The sequence below is a fragment of the Oncorhynchus mykiss genome, chromosome 1, assembly GCF_057628025.1.
Source record: "Oncorhynchus mykiss isolate SJ-2025 chromosome 1, ASM5762802v1, whole genome shotgun sequence".
In the NCBI taxonomy this organism is placed as follows: Eukaryota; Metazoa; Chordata; class Actinopteri; order Salmoniformes; family Salmonidae; genus Oncorhynchus; species Oncorhynchus mykiss.
The window spans coordinates 57,844,086-57,867,684 of NC_143022.1; the positions used below are offsets into that span (position 1 = coordinate 57,844,086).

The 23,599-nt window shown below is 41.4% G+C and overlaps 1 protein-coding gene across 3 annotated transcripts in view; it reads right to left on the reverse strand.

Moving 5' to 3' along the window:
• LOC110525190 (membrane-associated guanylate kinase, WW and PDZ domain-containing protein 2) overlaps positions 1–23,599 on the reverse strand; it is a 251,137-nt gene that overhangs the window by 15,370 nt on the left and 212,168 nt on the right. For all 3 annotated transcript variants that reach the window (XM_021605194.3, XM_090235041.1, XM_090235045.1), the window contains 6 exons: positions 22,760–22,791; positions 17,072–17,264; positions 16,250–16,341; positions 14,466–14,658; positions 12,634–12,885; positions 5,056–5,241 (listed from right to left, as the gene is read on the reverse strand). In XM_021605194.3, coding sequence (XP_021460869.2) covers positions 5,056–5,241; positions 12,634–12,885; positions 14,466–14,658; positions 16,250–16,341; positions 17,072–17,264; positions 22,760–22,791 — 948 coding nt within the window. The remainder of the gene's footprint in view (positions 1–5,055; positions 5,242–12,633; positions 12,886–14,465; positions 14,659–16,249; positions 16,342–17,071; positions 17,265–22,759; positions 22,792–23,599) is intronic.

A 23,599-nucleotide genomic window follows, 5' to 3' on the forward strand; every position in this document is an offset into this window, starting at 1 on the left:
CAAGGATTATATACAGTGCCAGTCAAAAGTTTGGACACACCTACTTAGTCAAGGGTTTTATTTTTTACTACTTTCTACATTGTAGTATAATGAGTATGATGGGAAACAGTGCTGGTTTCAAGCGCAGGACGCAGCAGAAGTTTATCGGTAAAGGACCACAGGAGGAGGCAGGTAGCCTGTTCCAGGCACAGGCAGAAGGTCATACACAGCGACTCCAAAAAGGTAACAGTACAGGCAGGGAAAAGTCTAATAACGTAGTCTGGGAGAGCAAGCAAGAGTGATGACAGGGAATCTGATAGGCAAAAGTACTGGCAAAAAGGCCTCGTTAGTGAGGATGGCCAAAAACTACGATACACTCGAGGACTAATATGGAAATAAACAGAGCTCCGAATAGAACATGTATCAAAACAAACAAAGAACTGAACTAAATAGTGTGTAAATTACATACAGGTGTGAACAAGTGATCAGAATTCAGGTGATTGGGATCTGGAGAGTGAGCTGCGTTCAGGGGATCTATGCGTTTGAGGGTGTGTGTTGGAAACAGATGTTACATGTAGAATAATACAGAAGACATCAATACTATGAAATAACACATATGGAAACATGTAGTAACCAAAAAAGTGTTAAACAAATGAAAATATTTGTTATATTTGAGATTCTTCAAATAGCCACCACTGTTACTACCGGCCCCGACATAGATTGTCGCCTCACTTCGCGTTCCTTGGAAACTAGGCAGTATTTCGTTTTTTTACGTGTTATTTATTACACTGGTACCCCAGGTAATCTTAGGTTTTATTACATACAGTCGGGAGGAACTACTGGATATAAGAGCAAAGTCAACTCACCATCATTATGACCAGGAATTAGACTTTCCCGAAGCGGATCCTGTGTTTTGCCCACCACCCGAGACAATGGATCGGATCCCAGCAAGCGAACCAATAGAACAACGCCGTAAAAGGGGCTGACCACAACTCCATTTGGTTGCTTCCAGCCTATAGACAGAAACTAAAACAGGAGCTCCCGCGCTCAGGTCTGTTCAACGCTGGTCCGACCAATCTGATTCCACGCTTCAAGATTGCTTCGACCACGTGGATTGGGATATGTTCCGCATTGCGTCAAACAACAACATTGACGAATACGCTGATTCGGTGAGCGAGTTCATTAGCAAGTGCATTGGCGATGTCGTACCCACAGCACCTATTAAAACATTCCCCAACCAGACACCGTGGATTGATGGTAGCATTCGCGCGAAACTGAAAGTGCGAACCACTGCTTTTAACCAGGGCAAGGTGACCGGAAACATGACCAAATACAAACAGTGTAGTTATTCCCTCCGCAAGGCAATCAAACAAGCTAAGCGTCAGTATAGAGACAAAGTAGAGTCGCAATTCAACGGCTCAGACACGAGAGGTATGTTGCAGAGTCTACAGTCAATCACGGATTACAAAAAGAAAACCAGCCCCGTCGCGGACCAGGATGTCTTGCTCCCAGATTGACTAAACAACATCTTTACTCACTTCCGGTCACCTTACCCAGTGCCACTGACACGACCCGCTACCAAAACCATTCGGACTCTCCTTCACTGCAGCCGACATGAGCAAAACATTTAAACGTGTTAACCCTCGCAAGGCTGCAGGCCCAGATGGCATACCCAGCCGTGTCCACAGAGCATGGGCAGACCAGCTGGCTGGTGTGTTTACGGACATATTTAATCAAACCTTATCCCAGTCTGCTGTTCCCACATGCTTCAAGAGAGCTACCATTGTTCCTTTTCCCAAGAAAGCTAAGGTAACTGAGCTAAATGACTACCGCCCCGTAGCACTCACTTCCGTCATCATGAAGTGCTTTGAGAGACAAGTCAAGGACCATATCACCTCCACCCTAGACCCACTCCAATTTGCTTACCGCCCCAATAGGTCCATAGACGATGCAATCACAACCACACTGCACACTGCCCTAACCCATCTGGACAAGAGGAATACCTATGTGAGAATGCCGTTCATCGACTACAGCTCAGCATTTAACACCATAGTACCCTCCAAACTCGTCATCAAGCTCGAGACCCTGGGTCTCGACCCCGCCCTGTGCAACTGGGTACTGGACTTCCTGACGGGCCGCCCCCAGGTGGTGTGGGTAGGTAACAACATCTCCACCCCGCTGATCCTCAACACTGGGGCCCCACAAGGGTGCGTTCTGAGCCCTCTCCTGTACTCCCTGTCCACCCACGACTGCTTGGCCATGCACGCCTCCAACTCAATCATCAAGTTTGCAGATGACACTACAGTGGTAGGCTTGATTACCAACAACGACGAGACAGCCTACAGGGAGGTGGTGAGGGCCCTCGGAGTGTGGTGTCAGGAAAATAATCTCACACTCATCTCTCAAAAGAGATGATCGTGGACTTCAGGAAACAGCAGAGGGAGCACCCCCTATCCACATCGACGGGACAGTAGTGGAGGGTAGAAAGTTAAGTTCCTCGGCGTACACATTACGGACAAACTGAATTGGGCCACCCACACAGACAGTGTGGTGAACCTCAGGAGGCTGAAGAAATTTGGCTTGAAACCAAAAGCACTCACAAACTTTTACAGATGCACAATCGAGAGCATCCTGTTGGGCTGTATCACCGCCTGGTACGGCGGTGGGCTCTGCCCAAAACTGTAAGGCTCTCCAGAAGGTAGTGAGGTCTGCACAACGCATCACCGGGGGCAAACTACCTGCCCTCCAATCTTTATGTAATACATGTATCACTAGGGGCGGCAGGGTAGCCTAGTTGTTAGAGTGTTGACAAGGTACAAATCTGTCGTTCTGCCCCTGAACAGGCACTGTTCCTAGGCCGTCATTGAAAATAAGAATTTGTTCTTAACTGACTTGCCTAGTTAAATAAAGGAAAAATTTAAACAAATAGCCACTTTAAACAAAGCCACTTAAAACGTTTTATGGCTGCAGGGGCAATATTGAGTAGCTTGGATGAAAAGGTGCCCATTGTAAACGGCCAGCTCCTCAGTCGCTAATATATGCATATTATTATTAGTATTGGATAGAAAACACTCTGAAGTTTCTAAAACTGTTTGAATTATGTCTATGAGTATAACAGAACTCATATAGCAGGCAAAAACCTGAGAAATTCCACTTCCTGTTTTTTTTCTGGGGGTGGCAGATCTTCAACCAAGCTCTCATTGAAATTACAGCGAGATATGGATGAGTTTTCACTTCCTACGCCTTCCACTAGATGTCAATAGAACTTTGTCTGATGACTAATGTGAAGGGGGGTCGAATGATACAGGAAACGAGTTGACCATGCATTCACTATGCACGTTCACAGGGGAAGCACCTGCGTTCCACCGCTCATTTGAAATCATTCTAATTCTCCGGTTGGAATGTTATTCAAGATATATGTAAACAACATTCTAAAGATTGATTCAGTACATCATTTGACATGTTTCTACTGACTGTTACGGAACATTTGGACATTTTGTTACGTTATAGTGGACGCACTGTGACTTTGGAATTGTTTACCAAACGCGCTAACCAAAGTAAGCTAATTAGACATAATTAACGGACATTTTCGAACAAATCAAGCATTTATTGTGGACCTGGGATTCCTAGAACTGCATTCTGATGAAGTTCATCAAAGGTAAGGAAACATTTATCATGTATTTTCTGGTTTCTGTTGACTCCAACATGGCGGCTAATTTGTCTTCTGTTCTGAGCGCCGTCTCAGATTATTGCATATGTTGCTTTTTCCATAAACTTTTTTTGAAATCTGACACAGCGGTTGCATTAAGGAGAGGTATATCTATAATTCCATGTGTATAACTTGTATTATCATCTACAAGTATGACAAGTATTTCTGTTGAAACGATGTGGCTATGCAAAATCACTAGATGTTTTTGGAACTAGTGAATCTAAATAGCCAATGTAAACTCAGATTTTTTTTATATAAATATGAACTTTATCAAACAAAACATGCATGTATTGTGTAACACGAAGTCCTATGAGTGTCATCTGATGGAGATAATTCAAGGTTAGTGATTCATTTTATCTTTATTTCTGCTTTTTGTGAATGCTATATTTCGCTGGAAAATGGCTGTGCTTATTGTGGTTTGGTGGAGACCTAACATAATTGTTTGTAGTGCTTTCACTGAAAAGCCTATTTGTAATCGGACACTTTGGTGGGATTAACAACAAGATTACCTTTAAAGTGATATAAAACACATGTATGTTTTAGGAATTGTAATGATGAGATTTCTGTGGTTTGAATTTGGCGCCCTCTATTTTCACTGGTAGTTGTCATATCGATCCCGGTATTGGGATTGCAGCCATAACAAGTTAATATAATGTTTACATACCCTACATTACTCATCTCATATGTATATACTGTGCTCGATACCATCTACTGCATCTTGCCTATGCCGATCTGTAGCATCACTCATTCATATATCTTTATGTACATATTCTTCATCCCTTTATACTTGTGTGTATAAGGTAGCTGTTGTGAAATTGTTAGGTTAGATTACTCGTTGGTTATTACTGCATTGTCGGAACTAGAAGCAAAAGCATTTCGCTATACTTGCATTAACATCTGCTAACCATGTGTATGTGACAAATTTGATTTGATTTGCCTTGATGACAGCTTTGCACACGTAATTGGTTCTTTCTTTTGTTGTTACAGGAGCAAAATGCAATTATTTTATCAAAATGTATAAATGCTCGAGTCTGTTGAATAATGTATAATTTGAATAGCGAGTCCAGCTTAACCTACTCAAGAGAAGTAGGGGTCAGCATAATGATAATAAGCCAGAGGCATACTGTAGTCTGGACCATCTAGAGACAGCAATTTCTGGTCATTCCATGTGAGTACTCACTCTTTCTTTAGATATCTCTTCCACTCACTGCTACTCTCCCTCTCTCTCTATCCCTCCCTCCCTCACGCCATCCCTCTTCTCTCCTCTCTCTCTCATATCCTCTGACTCCCTCCCTCCCTATTCTCTGCTCTCTCTCCCTCTCTCCTTCTCTCCCTCCCTACGCTCTCTCTAATTTTCTCTGACTCACCTTCCTCCGGTATGATGTGCAGGGTGACGATGAGTCCGGCGTCTTTGATGAGCTTGACGATGTCGGCGTGGGGCATGCTGATGATGGACTGCCCGTTGACGGCCAGGATCCGGTCGCCAACCTTCAGGCAGCCAAAGCGATCCGCTGGGCTGCCCTCAATGATACGCCCAATCTTGTGGGGCACAGCTAGTACGGGGAGTAGAATCAATGTTTTGGCAAATGTGCATAAACTTGTCAAGTGCTGGACAGAAAATAAATTGTAACTGAAAGTATTTCCCGCAAATCTGCCCCCTGGTGGTTTATTGAGATGCACACACAAACAAGAATGTTTTGATCCCACTGGGTAGTTGAAGAACATCCCAGTGGGACTGAAATGTTGTCTTGCGTGTTTCTCAACAAACCACTGTGGGAGCATATTACAGAATAAACATTTTAACGTCTGTTGGTCTCGAATCACTCCCTATCGCTACCCCAGGGTTTCCCAAACTCGGTCCTGGGGATCCCAAGGGATGCACATTTTGGTTTTTTGCCCTAGGCACTACACAGCGAATTCAAATAATCAAAGCTTGATGATGAGTTGATCATTTGAAGTGGTGATATTTATTAACAACAATGTTTCGACCCTTAGGTCTTCATCAGGCATCCATATCCCAGGTGGGGGTGGAAGGTCCTATATATAAGGGCAGTACTCAGTGACATCACTTCCTGTAACAGGAGGTATAACATGTATAACAGTTTGACAATACTAACATTCAATGTATCAAAATATATGATCATACACAGGGAATGATCATACACAGTAATTCACATACAATATTCAATTAGGATGAAAAAAACAATAAAAACAGATTCAAGTCAAAATTAAGGCCAATTAAGGATGTTGAGCCTGTGGATCCAAAAATATTTCCTTTGAAGAGGTTTCCTCTCAATGTCCCCTCCCCTGCGTGACATCTTGACCATTTCTATTTCAATGTATCTCAGAGAGTAAATAGGATGTCCAGCTTGTACAAAATGAGCAGTAACCATATTGTCGTCTCACCTGTCCGTATATTGCTGCAGTGCTCATTGATTCGAGTCTTAAGGCTTCTACAGATTTCCCTTTGTAAAACAGACCACAGGGACATTTCAACATGTAAATAACATTGATGGACATGCAGGTAATCAAGCCCTTGATCTTAAATCTTTGTCCTTTGCGGGGGTGGATAAATGAGTTGCATTTGTACGTAAAGCTGCATTGAGCACATTGGCCACAGTTGTAATTGCCCTCTGGAACCTTGTCCAACAAAGTTTCCCTTTTATTGGATTCAGGGTAAACGTTGAACATTGTTATACGCATAAGCATAGTATATAAAGGAGTGGAAGAGACTGTTGTTTATGTCAGATGTTAATGGTTCTCTGTAGAAAGAGAGATGGCTTTGGAATGTGTTGGGTGGACAGGAGGAAGTCACAGAATTGCTATAGGGGAAGCAGATGGACATCTATGGATTCGGTGAAGGAGGGGTTGAAGTCAGATCCCCTGAAGGGAGAAATTATGGTTCACTATCCTAATACCCTCTTCCTGTCAAATCATAAAATGTAAGGATTAGAGGGAAGGAGGAATGCCCAAAGAGGAGTATATTATATATACACACCTGTAGTGGTGGAAACATGTCTTCGTCTGAACACAGCTGTGTTCAACTTGGTTAAGCTTCTCTAGTGTCCGTGAGTTATTCACTCTGAAAAATTAGAACCTAACACTTTTCTCTGGTGGGTAATCAGATTTAACCACAATATCACTCAGATTTGGGTGTCTTTTAAAAAACATACGTGGGGGATATTTAAAAATGGATTTCAATTGTGGGTCAGTATCAGTAATGTACCAGTGCTTCCTGATAATGTATTTAAATGCCTTCTCTTCAGAGGAAACTTTTTCTTCCAGATCAAATGGACAGTGATGGGGAGCACTTCGGCCCTCCTTTTTCTTTAGTCCATGATCGGCTACTTTGTCTTGCTCACATCAAGGGAGAAGTTGTTGTCCTGGCACCACATTGCAGGCTGTCTCATCGTTGTCGGTGATCAGGCCAACCACTGTTGTGTTGTCAGCAAATTTAATGATGGTGTTGGAGTCGGGCTACGCAGTCGTGGGTGAACAGGGAGTACAGGAGGGGACGAAGAATGCACTAAGGGGCTCCAGTGTTGAGGATCAACGTGGCAGATGTGTTGTTGCCTACCCTTACCACCTGGGGGCGGCACATCAGGAAGTCCATGATCCAGTTGCAGAGGGAGGTGTTTAGTCCCAGGGTCCTTAGCTTAGTGATAAGCTTTGTGAGCACAATGGTGTTGAAAGCTGAGCTGTAGTCGATGAACAGCATTCTCACACGTTAGGAAGTCCAGGTGGGAAAGGGTAGTGTGGAGTGTGATTGAGATTGCGTCATCTGTGGATCGGTTGGCGGCATGCAAATAGGAGTGGATCTGGCATGATGCTGTTGATGTGAGTCATGACCAGCCTTTCAAAGTACTTCATGGCTACCGACGCAAGTGTTACAGGGTGGTAATCATTTAGGCAGGTTACCTTCGCTTTGCTTTCTTGGGCACAGGGACTATTTGAAATATGTAGGTATTACAGACTTGGTCAGGGAGAGGTTAAAATGAGGATGAAAATGTTTGTGAAGACACTTGCCAGTTGGTCCGCGCATGCGTTGAGTACACGTCCTGGTAAATCGGTCTGGCCCCGCGGCTTTGTGGATGTTGACCTGTTTAAAGGTCTTGCTCACATTGACTACGGAGAGCGTCATCACAACGTCCCCTGCAAAAGCTGGTGTTCTCATGTATTCTTCAATGGGGTTTGCCTCGAAGCGAGCATAAAATACATTTAGCTCATCTGGTAGGCTCGTGTCACTGGGAAGCTCACGGCTGGGTTTCCCTTTGTAGTCCGTAATATTTTTCAAGCCCTGCCACATCCGACGAGTGTCAGAGCCAGTGTAGTAGGATTCAATCTTAGTCCTGCATTGATGCTTTGCCTGCTTGATGGTTCGTTTGAGGGCATAGCAGGATTTCTTATAAGCTGAGGTATGTATCCTGCTATGCCCTGCTATGCCCTCAGACGAACCATCAAGCAGGCAAAGCATCAATACAGGACTAAGATTGAATCCTACTACACTGGCTCTGACACTCATTGGATGTGGCAGGGCTTGATTAGTGTCCCGCTCCTTGAAATCGGCAGCTCTATCCTTTAGCTTGGTGCGGATGTTGCCTGTAGTCCATGGCTGATGGTTGGGAAATGTACGCACGGTCACTGTGGGGACAATGTCGTCGATGCACTTATTGATGAAGCCGTTGAATGAGGTGGTATACTCCTCAATGCCATTGGATGAATCCCGGAACATTTTCCAGTCTGTGCTAGCAAAACAGTCCTGTAGCGTAGCATCTGCGTCATCTGACCACCTCCGTATTGAGCGAGTCACTGATACTTCCTGCATTAGTTTTTGCTTATAAATCAGGAGAATATAATTATTGTCAGATGTGCCAAATGGAGGGCGAGGGAGAGCTTTGTATGCGTCTTTGTTTGTGGAGTAAAGGTGGTCAGGCAAGCAAAACCTTGAGACTTCTTTAATATTAGACATCACGCACCAGCAGTTATTGACAAACAGACACAGCCCTGCCCCTCGTCGTATTATTGTATGTGTTGTCGTTCAGCAACATCTCAGTGAAACATAAGATTACAGTTTTTAATGTCCAGTTGGTAGGATAGTCTTAATTGTAGTTTGTTTTCCAATGATTGCAGGTTGGCCAATAATACGGAGGGAAGTGGTGGTTTACCTACTCGTTTGCGAATTCCTAAAAGGCACCCCGCCATCCTCCCCCTTTTCCTCTGTCTTTTCTTAATGCTGATTATGGGGATTTGGGCCTTGACAAAGCAGTATATCCTTTGGGTCATCCTCATTAAAGAAACATTTTCAGCCAGTTCGAGGTGAGTAATCGCTGTTCTGATATCCAGAAGCTCTTTTCGGTCATAAGAGATGGTAGCAACAACATTATGTACAAAATTAGTTGTTTAGGAGACTTTAAAGCGGCAGTCATAACCTCCAGCGTCATTTTATAAAATACAAAAGTGTCACAAGTTACAGATACATTTGAAGATGAAAAACAACTGCAGCTGTCAAAAACAGTCATCGATCAGAGTCTTAAAAACAGGCAAGGACAGTAACTCCCCTAACTTTAATATATTTTGAAGCATGTTCCAGGATGTAGGGGTATTATGGGAAAAATATTGTTTTCCCATCTCAGTTCTAACCTTAGGAACAGACAAGGACAGCAGTGACTGTGAACAAAGACTGTATTGGGTGACTGATCTGGTCAGTAAAGGGTCCCGCATGCTTCCCAGCCAAAATAGTTTGGTATAGTTTGTGCATATATTATGACGACATTTTGTGACATTTTTACTTGTTTTCAACTTCAGCGAGGGTTAAAAAACACCCCCCAAAAATCTGGAGGCAAGCCTCTTCGTCTGTGATTCCTCAATAAAGTATTTGTTGTCATTCAACATGACGACTCATTTTCACAATTTTTTTCCATTGAGAAATACTGCACCTAACATCTTAGTTAGATGTAAAATTGCGAAACTAAATTTAATGACAGACTCCTTGAGTGATCTTAGATTAATTTGGACTATTTTGAGGAAGTGTATACTGGCTACGACATCTCAAAAAGGACAAAAAGTACTATTGCCACTTTTTTCTCATGTTTCAAGCGAAGGTCTTTTAAGGGAGTATGCGAGCACACTCGTTTGGTTCGGCTAGCTGAGTTCAGCTAGGCGCCAGTAGAACTGATGCATGCTGACGCATTAAGGAACAGAGATACAAAGTCGCCTTTTCAATGCCTTGTACACAAAAGTGTACCAGTGCTTAGCCTCCTGGTGGAGAGAGAGGTACATTTTGCAATGGCATAAAAATCAGTATTTGGTGAGTGATATAGTAATACACCATGTCCAGAGTTTTTAACGTACTTGCTAACATCACCATAATCCAGAACCGATAAAAAGTGCTTTGTTCCTAAAATAAAAACCAATTTCAGTTTCTTGGTCAATGTGCGGTTTAAAATTCAGATTTTCCTCTAACCAAATCCCAAGATATTTTTAGTAGATGACCCAATCAATTTGCTAGCCTTTTAGAGTTAAAATCTGCCTGTGACTCCATCTGTCTACATTCAGAGAAGAGAAAACCGTATATTGTTTTCCTTGCACTAAGCACAACTTTAAAATTGAAAATCTGATCAGCTTCCTGAAAAGCCTTCTCAATATTAGATGCGCTAGAATAAATAATTGTGTCATCAGCATACAGATTTGCAGAGTCAACAGTCTTCCCTATATCATTAATATACAGTGTAAGAAGGATCAGACCTAAAATAGAGCCATGGGGAACTCCTTTTGTAAGCCTTCGAAACTCAGATGTCATACCCTCCGGTGCCAAACACTTGAGTTCTGTCAGAAAGGTAGTTTTGTAACCAATCCAATGCATCAACACTTAAAATATATATATTTATATTTTATATTTGTCTATACAACAGCAGGGCATGGTCAACAGTGTCGAAGGCCATTGATAAGTTAATAAAAAGTGAAAATGTGAGATAAAAATTACCTATTTACCTGATTGGTTTAAAATTAATAGTTAATAAATATACGAACTAGTGTGAGACATTATCATTCTAACAATGCTGTGCTTCTGAGAAAGGGTGGTTCCTCTCTTCCATGTTCACTCCCCGCTGCTGGTCCAGGCGTGTAGTCAAGGACATTCATGGCGACTACGGCATAGAGAGAACTTGAGGGACAGAACAACCTGTTCTTGTTTCCAATCATCTTTGCTTCTGAGTAACTTGGTCACACAGCATAAGACAAAGAGCCTCAGAGTGACCACAGTTCTTCAGTCCATCCTATTCTTTTACTATCTTCAAGGGCACAGTTGTGTTGAGATATGAAGAGAACAGAGGCTAACTTATTATTTGACCACGCTGATCATTTATGAACATTTGAACATCTTGGCCATGTTCTGTTATAATCTCCACCCGGCACATCCAGAAGAGGACTGGCAGCCCTTCATAGCCTGGTTCCTCTCTAGGTTTCTTCCTAGGTTTTGGCCTTTCTAGGGAGTTTTTCCTAGCCAACGTGCTTCAACACCTGCATTGCTTGCTGTTTGGGGTTTTAGGCTGGGTTTCTGTACAGCACTTTGAGATATCAGCTGATGTACGAAGGGCTATATAAATACATTTCATTTGATTTTGATTTGATCCGAAAAAATAGCCACAAGAAGAAAGCAAGGTATCTTATGATGCCCCTATCTGCTGGGGAGTGGTGAAAATAACCATGACTAAGCAGTTTTTGTGTTTCTACATAACTACATTGCGTTTGTATATTATTCAGGCTCAGAACAATCACCTACGGGTGGGTCAACGACTACCGTAGCTCCATTATTGCAATAATTAATCAATATTAAAGGTTGATTGTTTGAAGAAATTGAAAGTCTCTTCTCCCTTACATGATTTGAATTCCCACAACAAAACACAATGTTTCTTGTCCTGAACATCTAGAATATCACCTACAGCCTTAGTTACCACAGGAATTTAGATAAAATTGAGTTATCATAAAGAAAGTCTTTCAACTGAGTTCACCAGGTTTTCCCACATTTTTGCCAGTGCAGACAGTTTAGATATGGGATGATAGTTATCCATCTGGGATGGATCTCCACCCTTATGTAAAAAGGTGTAGGCTGCTTTCCAGACTTTTGGAATTGTATTACTCGCCAATACAGTATGAGTGAGAGTGGTAGAGAAGGATGGTAGCAATGATCTCTGCACCACTTAAAAGAAATGTGTTCAATTTATCCGGGCCAGCCGTTTTCTTAAGGTCAATAGATTTGAGTGCCTTTACAACTTCTGAATGCTCAATTTCGATAAAATTCTATAGATTAACCATAGGCCGGCATTCAGAAGTTTCATTCACAGCCTCATTTGAGATGTTAGGGTCAAATCAGATAATTCCACTGTAAACCAGGGATTGTCTCAACCTCTTACCCAGTACTTTGAGAGGGGCGTGTTTATCACAGATAGTAAAAAAAATAAATGGAAATAGGAGAATGCCTCCTCGAGGCACAGTCCCCAGGACCGAGTTTGGGCAACCCTGCCCTACCCTTTGGCCATAACCCCTCGATGTTAGCTTGTCTGAAGGGTTTGGATAAGTACGGTATGTATTTACCACAGTGTAGTGCTAAAGCTTCCGCAAAATTGCTTCTACCTCACAGATCTGCCAACATCGAAGGGAAAGGACTGGCCAAGAGGGAGGGGTAGTTGTAGAAGTGTAATGTTTTCGGAGTTATTACAAGTGTTCTAACATCATGGCAAAAGGCTTATCTCCCCTCTTGGCTAACTTTAAAACACATGGAGTGGTGTTGTGTAACTATCAATTAACAGAAAATCCCAAATGGTCTACGCACCCATCCTGTTCTATTCCAGAATAACCCATAGCGAAAGACAGAAATAGAGTTACTTTAGTAGTTTTACTCTGGTGATTACATTCCTATGGCACTTGAGAGACATCGTGTAACTCACTGATGACAGCTGTGTTCTCCGGTCGGTTCAGCGAGCTGATGATGACAAAGCCGAAGCCCTCGTTCTCTTTGCGGTGGATGATGACATCACTAGTATGCAGGGGGACGGTGCCCTCCAGAGGGGAGGTGGTGCATGGTGGCGGGACATTGCCGGGGGTTACGGGACAGGAAGCTGAGGCGACGTCGCTGAGCGGGGAATTGTGCTGCGTGGACACGTAGCCAGGGCTACGGCCGTTCACCCCTAACACCTCACCTACAGAGGGCAGCAGAAATCGAGAGAGAGATGTTGAAGGTGACTTTCTACCCCCTCTATGCTACTTACCCTTCTCACCCGGGAAGTGGACTCTCCTCCTGACCGTCAGCCTGATCTGGCCATTATATAATGTATATAGTGTAGAGGAGGAAGGGGAGGACCATCCTCCTCAGTGAATTTCATAAGAATAAAAATCATAAAACATTTACACTTTTTAGATAAAACTATAATAAATATAATCACGTCAAAAAAACATTTATTAAAACACTTTTTTGCAATGAAGGTCTACAGTAGCCTCAACAGCACTCTGTAGGGTAGCACTATGGTGTAGCTGGAGGACAGCTCGCTTCCGTCCTCCTCTGGGTGCCAGGAGGCTCATGGTTCTTACCCCCTCCCATAGACTTACACAGTAAGTGGGGAAGTTGTCCTTCAAACTATCAGAGCTCTTGCAGCATGAACTGACAAGTTGTCCACCCAAATCAAAGGATCAGAGAATGAATCTAGTACTGAAAACATAAGCTACAGCTAGCTAGGACTGCAGTGCATAAATGTGGTGAGTAGTTGACTGAAAGTGAGAGGAAAAACAATAGTTGAAAAGTTTTGAACAAATTAATTTCTTCCAAAATGAAGGAGAAGCAAGAGAGAGAGAGTCACTTTTCACTTTCAGTTTCACTTACTTAGCTAGCAAATGCAGCTAGCTAGTTTAGCATACTCAAACACTATCCAACACAACACTGGAACTCTTCCAAGTCAAGGTAAGCTTTTACTAATTTATTGCCGTTACTGCATGATTGTATCAGCTTTAATGAGGCGTTAAGTTATATTAGATATGTTGACTATCACGTTATTTTAGCTAATATGGTGACAACGATGTAGTGTAATGTGTAATGGTTGTCATATGATTTGGCTTGGAAAGTTTTTTTGCCTGATGTGTTTGTGCATTGAAGTCCACTAGTGAATGGACAAGGTGAGAGGAGGAGAGCACATAGATGCGAGAAGGAATAAAGCGTGGAAGCTATGAAAGTGAATTGTGTTTGCACATGATCAGGGGTGTATTAATTCCGCCAATTCTGTTGAAAAAAATCTTAAATGGAAACAAATGGAACAAAACGAAGATGAACATACCTGAATTTGTGCAATAGAAACTCTTTTGCAACTGTTGGACTAATGATTACACCCAATATCAGCTCGATGCAGGCAAGAGTGTGCAAGGCGGTATTGAATGTGTCACTGTCAGCTCAAATTTTTGTCTTGAGCTGTGTGCACCTTCATTGTAAACTTTAATTCAGAGGCTAAGTTGTAGCAACATCACAATGGGTATGGAGAAAATTTGAGTATCATACCTAAACCTATCACTGTTACATTAAACTGTGTAATGGAATATGAATGACAGTCATCCAATATGCTGTAATAGAAATAAGGCCATGCACATGAAAAAAAATCGCCCTCCCTCATCTTGAATGGCACTGACCGCCACTGGTGTAGTGTGTGTGTATAGTGTACTACAGTAGTGATTAGTGTATACGTAGTATAGTAGTGATTAGTGAATTAGTGTATACATTGTAGTGAATTCTACTCACTGAAGAAGTGGACTCTCCTCCGGACCTTCAGGCTGACCTGACCATTGTGTGCAGCGGCGTGCATCAGGTCGATCACGTATCTGTGTGGTTTCCCAGCAACCACCATTTTATCCACGGAGATGAGCTCGTCCCCAGGTCGAAGACGTCCATCGCGCTCTGCAGGAGTGTTCTCTATGATCGCCCCAATCACAATCTGTTCAACGACAATCTATATTAGCAGCACATTTATAGGTGTGCTGGGTGGGAATAAATAAACATAGTTGAATTCTATTGGACATGTTCAGTGGGCCATACTGTCGCAAAACGTTTCGTAGCAAAGAATTAAAAAACAAACCAATAAAAAAATATTGCATATAGAACGGATATACCGCTTATAAGACTTGCTTTCAATGAGAATGACAGATCTATAACTTGCATTTTGATTTGAAATCAGTTGGGTCGTAAAAAAATATAATAATGGAACTCTAAGTTGGTTAGATGTGTGTAAGATGACATTAGGTGTGCATTATGGTGTAGTTGGCTATTATGGTGTTAGGTGTTTATTACTTAAGTGATAATGCTCGAGAAGCCCGTGTTTGGAGGATATATTGGCAGGGGTGTTAGGCCTGAGACGAAGTCGTGTCAATATCTCCTCCAAACACCGGCTTCGAGGGCATTATCATATTTATACAACAGGTTACCAACATGTTCAAATAATGATTGACATATTTTCATTAAAAAAATTATTTTGAGGAATTTATTCATAATATTTCATCCTTCCACAAGATATAGTCCCAAAACAAATCTAGGGTTGGTACCCAAGCTGGCTGGCTGGTCTATCGGTTCAGTTAACAGAGACGCGACCCAGTGTTTTTGTTCTGTATCTATGGACGTGACCCAGTTGTTACTTTGAAATGTTCCATTGCCATACTGTCTGACAACGTTCTTATCCCTTGCTTGCTAGCTAGCCAACTACGGCTAACTTACAGTCACGTCAAAAAGTGCAGCCAATATAACAGTATCTGCATTTGCATAAGCTGTTTTATAGAAACATTTATTTGGATACATCCATAACAATGAGCTAATGAGGCGTGATTTCACCTGGCATAGAACATTTGCTCACTCGTCAGGACAACAAAGCTAACACAATCACTTCAAACTAAAGCTGGAAAGGTGCACTTTGTTTCATCTGACCTTTTTTCAATTGACATTTCTTTGTATACTGTATATACATAAAAATGATGTTATCTGATTCCTGATTTCGACTGGTTGAGAAATGCTGCCTGCCTGTCTGTCTCGTCCCGACACGTTCATTACTATGGGACAGCTGGAGATCAAATTTGAATATTGAAATAATGTTGCAAAGTCGGAGAGACAGACAGCAAGGTTTATACAAATCTACGCTGCTGAAAACTAAATGTTTGTCTAAAAGTAATGGGAGATAATGCTATTTATAGTGTAGATCAAGTTTATAGATTGCTTGGCTGGGCTGATGAGACAGTGGATTGCGCAGTCAGATAAATTTAGCCGATTTACTTTGTTCTATGATGTTAAAATGCCTGCGGTAACTTGTGGATAGACACTGTTTTACAGGAATGCTGTTTTAACCAAACAGTATTCAGGATTAGACCCACCCGTTGTATAAATGATGTAAGGTTTGTATTACATGTTGTTCAGTGTGTTAGGTGTGTAGGCAGCAGCAGACAGCAGGTGTGTTCAATGAGGTTAGACATGCTAGGTGTGTATAATGGTGTGTGTTGTCCAGCCCGTCCCATACGAGCCTTGTCGCGGGCGTCCGGACTCACAGCCTGCACGGCCTCGTCTCCCCCCAGGATGCGGAAGCCAAACCCAGTCTTCTCCCTCAACAGGTGAACTTCCACCTCCTGGTACTCTGGACCTGATAGGGGGAGAGAAAGAGAGAGTGGGAGGGAGGCACAGGGAGAAAGGGAGGGGATGAGGAAGGAGAGGGAAGGGAGAGGGAGAGAGAGGGAGAGAGAGGGAGAGAGAGAGAACGATGGGGAGAGGAGTAGAAAAAACAAGGATAAAAGAGGTGAGAAAGAGGAGGAGATGCAGATAGTGAGAAAGAAAGAATTTGAATGCAGAGAATTCCCCCACAAACACAGACAACGGCAAAGAGAGGAGAGAATGCAGCACTGATTTGAAATCTTTCAGGATTAAGAGATCAATATCCTTCACAGACTGAATAAGAAAAAAGACAGACGGTACAAATTCTACTGATTGCATATTCAGTATTCACATTTAGTGTTGTTAAGCATTATCTCAATATGCCATACCTAAATAATACTCCATAATGTTATGAAGCTATGTTGATTTAGTTGTTGGTTTTGGTTGCTGTGGATATAACTTCTGCCACTACTGGACAAAACAGACATTACGTTGCCACATCTTCTCAGTTAAGGAAAAGTCTCCACCTCCTATAAGCCACCAGTGCAGAACCAGGAAGCGGAAGTGTGGTACTCATTCCGGGGTGAAGTTTCCCCAAGGTACAGATCTAAGATCAGCTTCCCCTCCCCCAATCATAATTTCTCTCAGTGGGGAAAATCCCAAACTTACCCAAGGTCTTTGTCTAGCGGAAACTTTATCTTACACCATGTAACAATACTCACGTCTACTCTCGTAGATGGCCCTGGACTTCTCATAGAGGTCATATGGGTCGGGTTTGTTGAGGTCGAAGCCCTCCGTGGAGTCGGGGACTGAGATGTGATGCTGTGGCTGGGTAGAGAAGGGTGTGCCCGTGGGAAGCACTGGGGCTGACAAGCAAGTCTGGGGACTTCCATGGGGGTCCCACTGCTCTGGTATCTGAAGGCACAGCACAGCAGTAGAGACAGATAGTGATGGGATAGGATAAAGGAAAAAGATTTACAGTTGAAGTAGGAAGTTTACATACACCTTAGCTAAGTACATTTAAACTCAGTTTATCACAATTCCTGATATTTAATTCTAGTAACAAATCCCTGTTTTAGGTCAGTTAGGATCACCACTTCATTTTAAGAATGTAAAAATGTCAGAATAATATAAGCTTTTATTTATTTCATTACATTCCCAGTGGGTCAGAAGTTTACATACACTCAATTAGTATTTGGTAGCATTGCCTTTAAATTGTTTAACTTGGGTCAAATGTTTTGGGTAGCCTTCCACAAGCTTCCCACAATAAGTTGGGTGCATTTTGGCCCATTCCTCCTGACAGAGCTGGTGTAACTGATTCAGGTTTGTAAGCCCCCTTGCTCGCACACGCTTTTTCAGTTCTGCCCCACAAATTCTCTATGGGATTGAGGTCAGGGCCTTGTGATGGCCACTCCAATACATTGACTTTGTTGTCCTTAAGCCATTTTGCCACAACTTTGGAAGTTTGCTTGAGGTCATTGTCCAATGACCAATTGACCAATTTACGAATAAGCATTAACTTCCTGACTGAGGTCTTGAGATGTTGCTTCAATATATCCACTTAATTTTCAACCCTCATGATGCCATCTATTTTGTGAAGTGCACTAGTCCCTCCTGCAGCAAAGCACCCCCACAACATGATGCCGTGCTTCACGGTTGGGATGGTGTTCTTCTGCTTGCAAGCATCCCCCTTTTTCTTCCAAATATAATGGTCATTATGGCGCAACAGTTCGATTTTTGTTTCTTCAGACCAGAGGACATTTCTCCAAAAAGTACCATCTTTATCCCCATGTGCAGTTGCAAACCATAGTCTGGCTCTTTTATGGCAGTTTTGGAGCAGTGGCTTCTTCCTTGCAGAGTGGCCTTTCAGGTTATGTCGATATAGGACTTGTTTTACTGTGGATATAGATACTTATGTACCGGTTTCCTTCAGCATATTCACAAGTTCCTTTGCTGTTGTTCTGGGACTGATTTGCACTTTTCGCACCAAAGTACATTCATCTTTAGGAGACCGAACATGTCTCCTTCCTGAGCGGTATGATGGCTGCGTGGTCCCATGGTGTTTATACTTGCGTACTATTGTTTATACAGATGAATGTGGTACCTTCAGGCATTTGGAATTTGCTCCCAAGGATGAACCAGACTTGAGGTTGTCTACAAAAAAAAATTCCCTGAGGTCTTGGCTGATTTCTTTTGATATTCCCATGATGTCAAGCAAAGAGGCACTGCGTTTGAAGGTAGGCCTTGAAATACATCTACAAGTACACCTCCAATTGACTGAAATTGTATCACTTAGCAAATCAGAAACTTCTAAAGCGTATGACATAATTTTCTGCAATTTTCCAAGCTGTTTAAAGGCACAGTCATTTTTGTGTATGTAAACTTCTGACCCACTGGAATTGTGATACAGTCAATAATTATAAGTGAAATAATCTATCTGTAGATGTAGATGTAGATGTCCTAAGATGTCCTAACCAACTTACCAAAACTATAGTTTGTTATCAAGAAATTTGTGGAGTGGTTGAAAAACAGGTTTTAATGACTCCAACCTAAGTGTATATGTACACTTCTGACTTCAAATGTATGTCAATTACTTTAATTTAATCCAGTCATGTTTAGATAACTGCGTACACATTTGCATTTTAAAGCTGAATTACAGACCACTCAAATCAATAGAGCATTCAGTTCATAGGTGTTTTTCATTCATAGGTTTTTCAATTCCACATAGTTTAAAGTCCTACAAATGTATTTTATTATTTCTTTATTATTTTATTAAAAAATTAAACCTTTAACATCAATTATCTGAAAACGCTTCAGATTCGATATGTTGTAGCTTAGAACTTTTTCACATCTGAGGTTTTTGTGTTGTGCCAGCCATTGGTTGAGACACAATTTGCTCTTGAATACAGGGAGGGGTGTCATTTCAAATCATGGACATGTAATTCATAGAATGGACCTATCGCTTCAAACCACGGCAATTTAGCTGGTTCACCATTGACATTTAAATGTAATTGACTAATTAACTAATTACAATTACCAGAAAAGATAGAGACCCGTGCACTGTTGAATAAAGGAATAAATCAAAAGCAGAGGCTTGAATGCAAAATAAAGATATTTATTAAAACATCATGGTGCCCAAAAAATCATAGCGCAAGAAAGTGCATAAATTAAAGGTGACAACAAAACACAAACGTTTTGGCCTCAAGTCATTATGAGTGTGTCACGATTGTTATAACGATCGGACCAAGGCGCAGCGTGGTATGCGTACATTCTTATCTAATTAAAGAATGAAACACTGAACAGACTAACAAAATAACAAAACGAAACATGAAGCTATACTAACTAGATCTACAAAAACCCTAGACATACAAATAACCCTAGACAATACAAAAACTAGCGTACCCACCCTAGTCACGCCCCGACCTAACCAAAATATAAAGAAAACAGATATATCTAAGGCCAGGGCGTGACACAGTGTAAATCGTCAGTGTTAAACAAATCAAAATATATTTTACATTTTTCTAAGTAGCATTTGTGACTGCACTTGAAGAAACTCTCAGTTTTTGACACTTTCCTTATTGACTGACCTTCATGCCTTAAAGTAATTTAAATTTTTGAATTTGACCTTTATTTAACTAGACAAGTCAGTTAAGAACAAATTCTTATTTTCAATGACGGCCTTCAGTCTTTTCACTTTGCTTGCCATAATATGGACTTGATCTTCTACCAAATAGGGCTATCTTCTGTATACCACCCCTACCTTGTCACGACACAACTGATTGGCTCAAACGCATTAAGAAGGAAAGAAATTCCGCAAATTAACTTTTAACAAGGCACCTGTTGATTGAAAGGAATCTCAAATATATTTGGATTTGTTTAACACTTTTTTGGTTAGTACATTATTCCAAATGTGTATGTCTTCACTATAATTCTACAATATATAAAAGAGTACAAATAAAGAAAAAACATGGAATGAGTAGTTGTGTCCAAACTGACTGCTACTGTATTACTATAATTTCTGCCATCCAGGACCTCTATACCAGGCAGTTTCAGAGGAAGGCCCTAAAAATTGTCAAAGGCTCCAGCCACCCTAGTCATAGACTGTTCTCTCTGCTACGTAACAGCAAGCGGTACAGGAGTGCCAAATCTAGGTCCAAGAGGCTCCTAAATAGCTCCTAACCCCAAGCCATAAGACTCCTGAACAGCTAATCAAATAGCTACCCAGACTATTTGCATTGCCCGCCCCCCCCCCTACATGTATATATTATCTTAATTACCTCGACACCGGGGCCCCGCACATTGACTCTGTACCGGTACCCCCTGCATATAGCCCCGCTATTGTTATTTACTGCTGCTTTAATCATTTATTTTTCTGATCTCTTACTTTTTTAAAGGTATTTTCTTAAAACTGCATTGTTTGTTAACGGCTTGTAAGTAAGGATTTCACTGTAAGGTCTATCCCCTGTTGTATTCGGCGCATGTGACAAATACAATTTGATTTTATTTCAATAGGTTTCCTATGGAGGATTGACATTATAATTTAAAACAACAGATATTCCCATTCAATTTACATTGTCTGATGTATGGACCTCCAACCATCTTTGTGGTACCACTTGGAAGTTGAAATGTCAAATGTATTCCCATTTTAGTCCATTTATCAGCCAAAATATGACAACCACCCTGTATTAAAGAGTATGCTCTGTCTCAACTGATGGCGGGCACAACACAAAAACCTTAGAGAACGTAAAATAGGGTCTATGGTACAACAAATTAGAATGTGAAAAACATTTGAGTTTACGTGTTTTTAGATCATTGACGTTAAATGTAAAAAAATATATATGTATATTCAGAAATGTTGAAGTTTGACAATCTGTTTGTTCTGCTCCGTTCAGGGTTTATATACACTTTGATATGCACCACCCGGGGGCCATTCAATTGAATTACATCTAGCTTGTGTTTTTTCTTTGGTGCTGAAAAGGGAACTAGGCAGTAATTTAAATAAGATTCATTGTTGACGGTTGCAGCACTGCTGGTTATCTCCTGCCATCCTTGTTGTTAAATCCTTCGAAAGCATTGCTTGTGAGTACAAATCATTTTCTAATATGTTTATCTCTGTTGTATCAGAGAGTATTTGTACTAATTCAGATTTTATGTCAAGTGTACCACCCTGCCTAGAGTGTCTGTTAATTGATGTAGCAGCTAGTTCCTTTCATTCAGGTGAAGTGTGCGCACTATTGGGGTTTAGAATAAAAAAAATTACAGTTGTTGGCTAAACACTGTATTGTGTATTTATATATTAGGCTTAAGCTGTATCAGTATTTCCATTATTTTATGTTTCAGTTTCACTCCGTTTCATCAATAAAACACTGGAGGTTTTTGGAAGCCTATCCCTGACTGTTTCAGTTTCTTGTTGAATGGAGTTTGGCTGGCTGTGAAGTTATGGTTACACACACTATAAGGAGGACAGTATACTGTTTCTAAGCTTTTAAGTGATATCAAACTCAAAAAAAGCCATTTATCATTTCCAGTGATGAAGACATGGATGTCTCATGGTATGGTGGGGTCAACTTGGAGCACTTTTGTATCTTGACTGTTTTGGCATTCAGGTCCAAAAGTCACTTCCTGAGCACTTCTACATTGGGCAAATATGTATAGGAGGTTTCGTTCAAATCATAATGGGTGCTGCCAAAAAGTGATTGAATTCAATTGGATTTACCCTATACATTTTAGCCAGTAGTTCTTAAAGTGGTGCTCACGAGCCAAAAGTTATCCTCGACAATGATGTACAATGTATGTGCACAATGTCATTGCTCTCTCTTTCGCTCTGCTGTGTCTGCACCTTGCTAGCTGTCACTCAAATGACAAGGGGCTGAAGCTCATTGGTTAGAACTTGAATTGCTAGGGGTCTGGCCCACATGGTGGAAAATGTAAGGAAAATGGTGCCGCACGGCTAGGGATTTTGTGGCTAATAGAGGTAGCTAACACAGTAATTCTACTCATAGATTATGCATGTATGAACTATACATTGACAGCATAAAGCAGGAGGTTTAAAAAATACTAAGCTGTCGCCAAAGTTCCGGAGCATGTCTTTAAATAATTGTTTTCAAAGCCAAAACCACCACTATAAAAATGTGCCTAATTGAATCAAAAATAACACAAGCCCATCCTCTTTTCAGAGAAGTACTGTACAAATACATAATAAGCTACCACCAATGGTCTAAGCAGGTCAAGAAAGACTGGTTAAATCAGCAGTGAAGCAAAGGCAAAAACATCTCCCAGGCTGCTCAATTAAGTCCTGGAGACAGACAAACCCGCACGCACACACACACACACACTGATTAAATATGTTACTGTCACCCTTCTCCCTCTGTAATCAAATAAATATACACACACAAATAGTTGTGTTTTACCTGTTTGGAGGTCTTCCATGGAGAGAGGTGACCTGCAGAGAAACAGACAACACATTTTAGTCCTGAGAGCAGACACAGGAAAATAACTGTATCTTATAACACAGACCAACATTTTTTGGGGGGGAGAAAGACAGTACAAGAGGGAATAGGCTAATGTCAGTGCAATGTAAGAACTGGAATACAGAACAAGAATGAACTATCACAGATTCTATTTGAATCCATACATCTTAGGCTATTACACATAACATGAGAGCAGAGGGACACCATTCTACCTAAAAACCAGTGTAACTGGTTATACTCACAAAACCAACCTCTGTTTTATCAACATTAGACTGTGAAAACGACCCTTCGTAAACTCAGAAAAAACATTCACAGTTTACTGCATTTCCTATTCCTCTTGTTTTGGCATTGTTTGTGGAACTTGCCCCTAAATGAGTTTGCTGGTTGCATTTGTTTTAAACACAATTGCATCATTAGCTGTAGGCTGGAGGGAGCAGATCCTTAAAAACTCCTAGCTGGGCTGGGAAGAGTTGTACATCACAGGGTAAACACAGGAAACCTAGCATAGCCTAGTCGCTACATCACAACAACCGATAGAGATTAACAAGAGAGCTCATCTCCTATCTTTGCATCTCCTATCTTTGCAATGGCTGCTTATGCACAGCGCCATTGAGGGATAGCTGTACTTTCTTCTTCTAATCCTACATGAGTATACTGGCAGTCTGTAAATTGACTGAAAAATGTGCATACCACCATCTACTGTGCACAAGTGTGTATTGTCTGAATGGGGATAAAGCCAAGGTTGATGATTTACTGCCACCTTTAGTGCTGCAATGTTTT